Source organism: Stegodyphus dumicola, chromosome 6 (genome assembly GCF_044657685.1).
Source record: "Stegodyphus dumicola isolate Sdum_Otavi_A_Nest chromosome 6, ASM4465768v1".
NCBI lineage: Eukaryota > Metazoa > Arthropoda > Arachnida > Araneae > Eresidae > Stegodyphus > Stegodyphus dumicola.
In genome coordinates, this window is record NC_140773.1 from 103,124,807 (window position 1) to 103,137,007 (window position 12,201).

A 12,201-nucleotide genomic window follows, 5' to 3' on the forward strand; every position below is an offset into this window, starting at 1 on the left:
TTCCAGTTTTTTATACATCTTTCTCAGCTATATTTTACTGATGCACAATAACTATGTTATGTCCATAATTTTAATAACAGACAAGTTTTTCACAACCACTGGAGATTATTCATGTAAGGAAAACTGGTGGATGCAACAATAGAGTCAAATGCATATTCAAAACAAAATAAATTATATTTCTAGGCTATTTATGTGGTCATGCTCAATATATAGTAGTTTAAGAAGCATCTTCTCAAAGGCAAAAAAACTTTCAAAATGCTAAAAACCAGGCAACCATCAGCTTTTTGCATACTCTTGGCACTAAGCCAAAACCAAAAGTATATTTTCTTTTCCCTCTTTTTACATGAATATATTTTGAAATTGCTTCACAATGTTCTACACAACATGCAAACGGAGATATCCATATAAAAAAATTCTTGTCAAGAATATTTAAAGCAAATGAGCAGAGATTACTGCATGTCCAGAAGATTTAATACAAATGATTTTTTCCAAAGAATTTTAAGAAAAGTGGTTTTTTTAGGGGGAGATTTGAGATTGTTAGTGTAATGCCAATGATGTATCAACTTTTACTTACTTCCATTTCTGAATAATGCAAAAGAACAATATTTGCCCCTTTAGCTGCATGGAGAACTTCATCATCAGGTTTATCCATCAACACCATAGTACGGAGAGATGGAACTTCAGAAGCATTTTTAATAACATTTAAAGCATTTTTCTTGTCATTAACTATCACCAAGGACAGACTGGCTATTAGAGAAAAAAAAACTGCTTTAAAAGGGTTAAATTCTTACCATGTTTTAAATATTATTTCTTAAATTTTCAAACATACATTTATATGTCTTTATTCAATTAAGAGAGTTGAAACTTTGTCTAAAATGAACAATAAATGAGGAAAGAAACAAATACATGTTTTGAAACTTTAATAATTGTATTGGTACTTTCTTATTATTTCACTCCAGGTTTTAATGCTCAATAGAACAGTTATACGTTTGGTGTATTTTCAAGTATCTGAATGCATACAGATTTACAAGCTTTATATATTTAACCAACCTTTTTTACTAAACAGTACCCACTGCGTGTAAATAATGCAAATATCCACAATACAGGTTTTTTTCGCATTAAATGCTTCATTTCATTATTATTATTAATAAACAGTACAGTACCCATCAGCTGTAAAGATAGAAAAACAACTGTTTTTTGCCAATTCACAGAGTCGCCAGTAATATATGTGCGGATAATCAGAAAGTACTATTTTACTTTACCCTTCCCTAAAAAAGGTGTTATTGTTATATATGGTATGACATGGAACAAATGCTTTTAATTAAAACAGCATGTTAGTTCAGATGGACATACACTGTGATGAGTCTTTGGTAAGTTGGTAGTCTGAAGTCAAGTAGTCATGATGTTCTTAAAACAGAATTAGTTAAGTATTATTATTATTATTATTATTACTGTTATTATTATTGTTATTATATTACTATATTACATACATTATTATAATACATACATATATAATTATATCATTATGGAATATGAACAAACCCATTCAGAGTACTGTAGGCAACAATTATTATTGATCATAATAACTACAACTACTTCTACTAGATAATGACTACTACTTTCACTTCACCTTTAGTTTCAGTTTAGTTTCAGAAGGTTGTCATGCCATAAAATCAGTAAGGAGTTAGTGAGGGCTACAAAGAATAATAAACATGTTATATATGGAAAATATTGATTCTTGCTTTTTGATTTTTGCTATTTAAATTATTATAAAAAGAACTTAGCAAGCAACCACATACTTGGTGACCTCGGAATTATTGATAAAGATGTCAGAAAGTGAAGAATCGGCAATTAAAGAAGAAATAGCAGGGGTAAGTGTTAAAATACCTCCCTTTTGGGCTGAAAAGCCAGAGATATGGTTTTATCAAGTAGAAGCACAGTTTTCTATTTGTGGAATAACTGCCGAGGAAACTAAATTCAACTACTTAGTATCGCAATTGGAAGCAAAATTTGTTGAAAGTTTATGGAATATTATAAGTGACAATAGCAAAACCAAATATACTGCTGCTAAAGAACGTCTCTTGAACACTTTTAAAGAAAGTGAAAATAAACGTTTACAGAGACTGCTAACAGGCATAGACTTGGGAGACAGTAAACCTAGTCAACTTTTACAAAAAATGCGAAATCTTGCTACCGATGGCATTTCGGATAAAGTTCTTAAAACACTATTTCTGCAGAAAATGGCAGATACTGTGCGCAATATTTTAATCGTTAGTGATGAAGATATCGAAAAGCTAGCTCTGATGGCGGATCGTATCATCGAAATGCAACCAAAACAAGAACTATACTGTGCCAGCAGTATTGTTTCTCCAGGAACAGATGCTATTGCTGAATTACGACAAAAATTGCAGCTTTGGATAATAAATTCGAAAAACTAACTGTCACAAGAAATTCTCGTTCTCGCTCAAGAAATAGCAGTCGATCATCTAATAATCGAAGTAAATCTCGGAGCCGTTATAACCCTAATGGCAAGTACTGTTATTTCCACTTTTGTTTTCGAGAAAAGTGTTTTCCTGATAGATGCAAACCCCCCTGTGCATGGAAAAACAGCTCCCCGGAAAACGAAAATCAGCAGTGGAATTAGCGGCAGACTTTGCTGCTGTAAATAAAGAAAATTGCCGTAAATTCCGCTTATTTATCACGGACAAAAAAACAGGTTTACATTTTCTGGTTGACAGTGGAGCAGAGGTAATCTTTATTCCTCGTACTTCTAAACACAAACTTATTAGTGACTATAAATTATATGCTGCAAATAATACAGAAATTGATACTTTTGGTACAGAAGTTTTAATTCTTGATCTTGGTTTACGCCGAGAATTTCAATTCCCATTTATTGTAGCAAAAATTAGTAAACTCATATTAGGTGCAGATTTTTTAAATAAGTTCAATTTATTGATTGATATAAAGCATAAAAGGCTAATTGATGGTGTGACGAACCTTGCAGTTTATGGTGACATCGCACCCATCTCTATTCATGAAACTGTAAATACAACGGGCAGCTTATGTAAATATTCTGATTTATTTGCTATGTATCCTAGTATAACGAAACCAAACTTTCTTATTTCTACTGTAAAGCATAATGTGAAACATCATATTATAACTAAAGGACAACCTGTAAGTTGTAAAGCAAGACCATTAGACTCTAAACGGTTGGAAATAGCTAAAAGAGAATTCAAATATATGCTGGACAATAACATCATTAGTCCGTCCAGTTCAGAATGGGCAAGTCCCCTACACATAGTGACAAAGAAAGACGGTTCTTTCCGCCCATGTGGGGATTACAGAAGACTGAATGATTTAACTGTACCTGATCATTATCCCATTCCTCGAATTCAAGATTTTCAACATATTTTAACTCATAAAACTATATTTTCTAAAATTGATCTCTTTAAAGAGTATTTTCACATTCCAGTAGCAGATGAAGATAAAGAAAAAACTGCTATTATCACACCTTTTGGTCTTTACCAATTCAATGTCATGAGTTTTGGTCTCAAAAATGCCCCCGCGACCTTTCAGAGGTTCATCAATGAAGTTTTTTATGGCCTAGACTTTGTGTTTTCATATTTGGATGATGTGTTGATTGCCTCTTCTTGCGAGGAAGAACATCGTTTACATCTTAAAACAATTTTCCAGCGTTTAGATAAATATGGTCTCCGAATTAATATTAGCAAAACAGTTTTGGGAGTACCTGTAATAGACTTTTTGGGCTATCAAATATCTGCTGAAGGTTCAAAACCTCTACCTGAAAAAATTAAAGCTATCACAGAATATCTGTTTCCAGAAACTATACACCAACTTCGTTCCTTCTTAGGACTGATCAATTTCTATCGTAATTACATTAAAAATGCCGCAGAAACTCAAGCTCCTCTTCATGAACTTTTGAAAGGATCTACAAAAAAAGATCGACGTAAAATACTATGGACCAATGAAACCAGAAAAAGTTTTGAAAAATGTAAACAAGATATTGCTCAAGTAGCGTTGATGGCCTACCCCAATTCGGATTACCCTCTGGCACTTCTCACAGATGCATCCGATTTGGCTATTGGGTCAGTTATTCAACAAAAAGAACCAAATGGATGGAAACCTATTGCATTTTTTTCAAAAAAGCTTAATGATGCCCAGAAAAATTATAACGCTTACGATCGCGAGCTTTTGGGTATATATTTATCCTTTAAACATTTACTTGAAGGCCGCAATTTTACTATTTATACGGATCATAAGCCCTTAACGTTTGCTTTTAAGCAGAATCATAACAAAGCATCTCCCAGACAACTCAGACAGTTACAATATATCTCACAATTCTCTACTAACCTATGCCATATTAGTGGTCAAAACGATGTGGTTGCAGACAGCCTATCTAGGATTGAGGACATCGATTCACCTGTTGTTGATTTTAACCTGATAGCAGATGCACAAATTAATGATGATGAACTGCAACAGTTGAAATTACATTCCAAATCATTGCATATTAAACAGCACCAATTACCATCAGGAAAACTCTTATATTGCGATACCTCTATTTCTAATATCAGACCATTCATACCTCAAACTTTTCGGATGAAAATATTTAATGCAATTCATGGTTTAGCTCACCCTGGAATCCGAAGTACTGTAAAAGAGATTACTAAAAGATTCATTTGGCCGGATATAAAAAAAGATGTTAAACAGTGGGCTCAAACTTGTATCGATTGTCAGAAAAATAAAGTAACTAAACATACAAAATCAGAATATTCTCAATATCAAGCACCAGACGAAAGATTTAGTGTTGTGCACATTGATTTAATTGGGCCTTATTCACCTTCTAATGGATACACTTATTGTTTGACGTGGATTGATCGGTTTACCTCTTGGATGGAAGTGGTACCGTTATCAAATATCACAGCAGAAAATATAGCAAGAGCCTTTTATGAACATTGGATAACACGATTTGGTGTACCTTCTTGTGTTATTACTGACAGAGGAACTCCGTTCATTTCGGAACTGTTTCGAAATTTGGCTTCGCTATGTGGAGTAAAAGTAAACCATACAACTTCTTACCATCCTCAGAGTAATGGGAAAATTGAACGTCTACACCGTACTTTAAAAGCAGCTATTAGATGTCATAATTTTCTTCATTGGACAGAAACATTACCAACAGTTCTTATGGGTTTGCGAGCTGCTCTACATGAGGACTGCAAGTATACAATAGCTGAAATGGTTTATGGCAAAACTATTAAATTACCTGGTGAATTCTTTGAAGAATCAAACATGCCAATATTTAATGATAATTTTGTAAGTAATCTTCGAAATCAGATGGCCCTTTTAAAGCCCTATCAATCCAAATCCAAATGTAAACAAAAGATTTTCATCCCAAAAGATTTGTACACATGCTCGCACGTGTTTCTGCGGGTTGACAGAGTAAAAAAACTTTTGGAGCCCCCATATGAAGGACCTTTTTGGTACTGCAAAGAACCCCGAAATATTTTCTTCTATCAATTAAAAATAAACAAGTTAGTATCTCTGTGGATAGGTTAAAACCAGCTTATGTGTTACAACCTAATGAACGTTTGTCTCCAACTTCAAAAAGTGATCATACATCTGTGCCAAGTAAGCAAACATCAGTGCCAAGTCAGCAACTAGAACAACCTAAAAAATTAACACGATGTGGAAGACAAGTAAAACTTCTAGTTCGTTTCAATGATGTTATTGACTCTTCTTGAACTTATAACTCTTTCATATTAATTTAAAACTTAATTACGTTTTTTTTTTTTTTTTTTTTGTACATAATTTCAATTTATATATTTGTATCAGTGTTATTTGTATAGATATTTGTATCTTCTCTCCCACCATGTTTTCAGAGTAACGTAACTTTGTTACTGGTAGGGGAGTGATGTAGGCAACAATTATTATTGGTCATAATAACTACAACTACTTCTACTAGATAATGACTACTACTTTCACTACACCTTTAGTTTCAGTTTAGTTTCAGAAGGTTGTCATGCAATAAAATCAGTAAGGAGTTAGTGAGGGCTACAAAGAATAATAAAGATGTTATATATGGAAAATATTGATTCTTGCTTTTTGATTTTTGCTATTTAAATTATTATAAAAAGAACTTAGCAAACAACCACAGTACTATGAGTATAAAAAACAGTATAAACAAATTTCTTACATCCCATCATTGAGCTGGGTAAGACAGAGGTTAAATTATACAGTCAAAAGTCGTTAATTCGGACACCCATAATCCGGAATGATCTATAATCTGGACCTCCAAGCTACAAACTTTCTGCGCATGCGTCGCGTTCACGCATGCGCACAGGCGTTTACGAGAGCGCGTAAGACCTTAACGGCTGCTAATAAGTTTGTGCGCATGCGCGTTCAATGTGTAACGGAGGTATAACCTGAGCTAAAATTATCTAATTCAGTTCATGTTGCAGATTGTGTTGTTCCTTAATCTTTGAATTGGATCCGGCTTATTATTTTTTGCAGACTGTTAGAGCTATTTCATAAAAGTAAGCTTGAACTTTCGATTATGTCAAATAGAATTTCCGATATATATTTACTAATATGTAATTTGTATCTACAAAGCGAAAGTATATTTTGAAATCCGAAATCTGTTTATCAACTTCACACTGCGGATTGGAAGTTGATCTGTCAGCACTATCCTTATCTTCAGGGCAGATGTTTTTATTTTATTTGGCTTATACTTCCTTACTAAGTGTAGTATTTCATCTCGATGTACTCCGTCTTTGATATGATTTAAATCAAGTTCCTCGTCATTATAATTCGCTTCCGATAGTGAAGAAAGTGACCCAGAGGTTATTGAAAACGAAAACATTTCGATTGACAAGTAAGTCGGTATTCTCGGCACAGCAATTACAGAACTTGAACAGCGGAACTTTGTAACTGAACAAGAAATTATGTCTGTTTATAGAATTAAAGAGAAAGTATTATCACAGAAAAGGAAGCAACTTAAACAACTTACATTGAAAGAAATGTTTAATAAAGTAAACAAATAAATATTAAGGTTTTTTGGTTAAAATGCGGTTTAGTCCACAGCTTGGCGATTGTTTTTCAATGGGCAATAAACGCGCCGACATGGCTAACCCGATGTTTTGAAGCTGTGTTGTTATTCTGTTGCCACTAAATGTTATTACCCTCTGTTATATTTAAAGAAATTAAATATTGAAAAATCTGCATAAATGTTTCTCGCATTGTGATAAAACAACGGTACCTAGAGCCATCAAATTTTGAATAACATACGTTTCCAACCTAATATGGGCATCTGGAAGCCCAAACTTGGAATTTTTTTTTATTATCTGATTGATATTTTGTAAAACTTGAATGAAATTTTTATTAGCAAACTCAAAGATTTCAAAGCGAGCAACTGCAACACAATACGGAAAAAAAAAAAAAAACACTTTTTTACGTGCAGAGCGCAAAACTGTGTATCAGAAATTCTAAAGATATGCTCATTTTAAAATTATTTTGTGATATTGCTGTTGAACTGAATTGTATGGTTTAAGTGTAAAGAACATTATATGATAAAGAAATGTAACACACAAAACGTTAAAAAACGCCCTTTGGGCGTAATGTAAAATCTAAAAGCTTTCATTATTTTTATTTTATTTATTTTTTTTACTTGTTAATTCTGTTGCGGTTTGAATGTTCTTATGTGGTTCCTTTTTTTAATCGAGTGCTTTTCCCCCCTGTGGGTTTTAGCCTTTTTTCTGCATATATTACGGAAACGGCGTATAAACGTTTGTAAATTTATTTAAAGATGAGGGAGGATCCAAAAGGGTTTCCCCCTGATATAAATTCATATATAAAACCCCTCAAAAAGACTTTACATTTTTCTTGAAAAGGGTAAGTGAAAAATTTTTTCTTGTATGGTTCGTTTTAAAGTTGCTTTTTTTAATATTTTGTATTTTGTATTTTTTTTTTTTGGCTCAATCCTAGAAGACTGGAAAAGCTAACGTTGTGCAATTCTTTGATTTTTTTTTAATGAAAATAGATCGATATGTACATGGGCAAAGCCAATGCAGTGTGAAATGCCGAAGTTGTGCAATTCTGGGATGTTTTTTTAAGTGAAAATAGATCGATGTGCACATGGGCAAAGCCAATGTGGTGCGCAATGCCGAGTTTGTGCAATTCTGGGATGTGTTTTAAGTGAAAATAGATCGATGTGCACATGGGCAAAGCCAATGTGGTGCGCAATGCCAACGTTGTGCGCGATGCCGAGTTTGTGCAAATCTGGGATTTTTTTTAAGTGAAAATAGATCGATGTGCACATGGGCAAAGCCAATGTGGTGCGCAATGCCGAGTTTGTGCAATTCTGGGATGTTTTTTAAGTGAAAATAGATCGATGTGCACATGGGCAAAGCCAATGTGGTGCACAATGCCGAGTTTGTGCAATTCTGGGATGTTTTTTTAAGTGAAAATAGATTGATGTGCACATGGACAAAGCCAATGTGGTGCGCAATGCCGAGGTTGTGCGCGATGCCGAGTTTGTGCAATTCTGGGATGTTTTTTTAAGTGAAAATAGATCGATGTGCACATGGGCAAAGCCAATGTGGTGCACAATGCCGCGTTTGTGCAATAATGGGATGTTTTTTAAGTGAAAATAGATTGATGTGCACATGGGCAAAGCCAATGTGGTGCGCGATGCCGAGGTTGAGCTATTCTGGGATGTTTTTTTTAAGTGAAAATAGATCAATGTGCACATGGGCAAAGCCAATGTGGTGCGCAATGCCAAGTTTGTGCAATTCTGGGATTTTTTTTAAGTGAAAATAGATCGATGTGTTCATGGGAAAAGCCAATGTATCAAATTGTGGCCAACAAATATTATCGCCCTGTATTATATTTAAAGGAATTAAACGATTAAAAATCTTCATAAATATATGTATGTTTCCCTCATTTTACTAAATCAACGGTACCTAGAAACATCAAATTTAGAATAACGTCATCCTTCTGCGAATATGGGCATCTGGAAGCCCAAATTTGAAATTTGGAATTTGTTTTATTATCGTTTTCATATTTTGTAAAACTTTAACGAATTTTTGATTAACATACTGAGGAATTTCAAAGCAAGCAATGATAATGCTCTACAGATAAAAACATTTTTATCTCCAGCGCGCGAGACTGTGTATCGGAAAATCTAAAGATATGCTTATTTTAAAATTATTTTGTGATATTGCTGTTGAACTGAATTTTACGGTTTAAGTGCTAAGAACATGATATTTAATTAATAAAGGTAACACGCAAAGCGCTAAAAAAATGCACCTTTGGGGCGTAATGTAAAATCTTAAATTTCAGATTTTATTTTGTTTTTTAATTTCATTATATTTGTTCTCTTTTTTTTTAATTTCCTATCGTTGACAATATTACCCATCGTAGCTTTAGATATCGAAAAGCCATAGCTTTCACAGCGCTTTTTAATAACTAGATACGAATAAATTTCTTCGGAGAGAGCACAAATGTCCGAAGACAAATTGTCAATTAGCAGACGATAATTTATGCTTTCAAAACTATACTTGCAGTTAAAAAGAATTTCCAAGCGGACAATTTCTTTCGGAATTTTTACTTCGTAATTTGAGCAGTTAATTCATTTGCCGTTTGAATGTTCTTATGTGGTAGTTATCAATCGAGTGGTTTTATCTGTGTGTTTGTGCCATTTTTCTGCATATATTTCGTTAAATAAACAATCATTATGGATTTATCTGTGATGCTGAGAGAGGTGAGTGAATGTATATGTAAATTTATTACTTTATTGGAAATGCAAAGGAAATGTGCCGTCATTGTCAAAACGACTTTTTATTTTCCTTCAGTTACAAAGTTCCGCTGTTAAAGTCCTACAATTGCTGTGTCGAGAATACCAACTAATTTGTAAATCGAAATTTTTTCGTTTTCAATAACCTCTGGGTCACTTTCTTAACTATCGGAAGTGAATTATAATGACGAGGAATTTGATTTAAATCATATCAAAGATGGAGTACATCGAGATGAAATATTACATTTAGTAAGGAATTATATGCCAAATAAAATAAAAACATCTGCCCTGAAGATAAGGATAGTGCTGACAGATTAACTTCCAATTAATTGCGCGCTGCGGCGTCCCCCCCCCCCCGAGTCGCAGAGCAGCGTGAAATTGATAAACAGATTTCGGAATGGTTTGAGAAACAAAGGATATGCCTTTATCCATTTTTTGACAGCAATTCCACTTTTTGTTTAATGGACTCCGAAACATACTTTCGCTTTGTAGATCCTTTACATATTAGTAAATATATATCGGAAATTCTATTTGACATAATCAAAAGTTCAAGCTTACTTTTATAAAATTGCTCTAACAGTCTGCAAAAAATAAGCCGGATCCAATTCGAAGATTAAGGAACAACGCAATATGCAACATTACCTGAATTAGATAATTTTAGCTTAGCTTATACCGTCCGCTATACATTAAACGCGCAAGCGTAAACGTATTACGCGCAGGCGCACACGCATATTCGCAGCCGTAAAAGTCTTACACGCATGCGTTAATGTATAATGGACGGTATAAGCTAGGCTAAAATTATCTAATTATTTATTTCAGTTAATGTTGCAGATTGCGTTGTTCCTTAATCTTCGAATTGGATCCGGCTTATTATTTTTTGCAGACTGTTAAAGTTAGCTTGAATTTTCGATTATGTCAAAAAGAGTTTCCGATTCTGGAGTTGCCAAAAAATCTACAAAGCGAAAGCATGTTTCGATTTCCGTCAAACAAAACGTGGAATTGCTGCAAAAAATGGATAAAGGCATATCTGTCTCAAAATTATGCAAGGAGTATGGCATCGGATGACACAAGAAAAAAGAAAAAGGAACTTTCTGAATTTTTTGTGGAAGCATCTTAAACAACTTACATTGAATGAAATGTTTAATAAAGTAAACAAATAAATATTAAGCTTTTTTTTTTTCTAAATTTTGATACCCTTTAGATCATAATTGTTCTTTATTTCATAAAATACGGTTTCATATTTTTAATTTTATAATTTTTGCATGCCATCTTACCAGATTTAAACTGATGATCTATAATCCGGAGAAATCGATAATCCGGAATTGCCGAAGTCCCGACGAGTCCGGATTAACGACTTTTGACTGTATATTATTCCGAGAAGCCAGCTCTATGTGTTGAAGATTATTTTAAAATTTATCACAAACAATAAATATATTCCTTTTTTTAACTAATGAATAAACATTGAATGTATATTTTTGGGTCATTTTCAATCAAATTTCTATTTGTATAAGCCAAACTTGATTGTTTATTTTCTTCCAGGAGGCCATCTATTCATATTTACACTTATAAACTACGAACTAACTCATAGCGGCAAGTCAAGAAACTACGAGTTAATTCGTATTTGGCGTCCTGATGAAGAGCACTAATACGAGTTATCTCGTGTTGGGCAGTCAATGTGTTAAACTATATAAATATGATTTGAATCCTAAAATGAAGGAACCATTTCATAAAATTTGTTTCCAAATTGTTCCAGAAATTCATCAGCTAATCCACTGCTCCATTTGAACCATCAACAAAATAGGTGCAACTAGAATTAGTTATACTATTATTTTGCAATACTGGAAATGTGCATACATATGTGCTGATAACTATGATGAAAAACAGCAAAATTTCTGTATCGTACTTATTGCAAAGAAACAGTTTAAATTATAAATTTTAATAAGCTATTAAAATTACAACTCTCACATAACTACATCTTTGCACTTATTTAATTGCTTTTGCAACAAAGAAACTGAAAACAAAATTTTCAAGCATAACAGATTTCCTTCTCTACGTTACTATTCCAAATTTTATTGTGTTATGGTTAATTCTTTGGTAACTTGAATGTAATGCTGATTTGGAATTCTTAAAAATATGTGCATACATTTACTTTTAATCCGCATTCTAATATGTATTAAGGATTAACGAAAAAACACACACATTTCAGTTCTGCAGAAAATGTCAATTCAGGCAACAGCATTTAGCCAAATATTACACTGCTACATTTAATTTTTATTTACTATTAGTTCAATACTTGTGAAAAAAGACCTAATTTAACTATTGCAATTATTACTTTAGTAGTTCATTATTTTTTTTTCAAAAAGCAATATGTATACATGAACTGATTTTTTCAA

General features: G+C 33.1%; 1 protein-coding gene across 3 annotated transcripts in view; it reads right to left on the reverse strand.

Moving 5' to 3' along the window:
• The window catches only part of LOC118183988 (long-chain-fatty-acid--CoA ligase 5-like), a 100,401-nt gene that overhangs the window by 67,002 nt on the left and 21,198 nt on the right, over positions 1 to 12,201 (reverse strand). For all 3 annotated transcript variants that reach the window (XM_085818742.1, XM_085818741.1, XM_035353617.2), the window contains exon 6: positions 575 to 747. In XM_085818742.1, the coding sequence (XP_085674868.1) occupies positions 575 to 747 (173 nt within the window). The remainder of the gene's footprint in view (positions 1 to 574; positions 748 to 12,201) is intronic.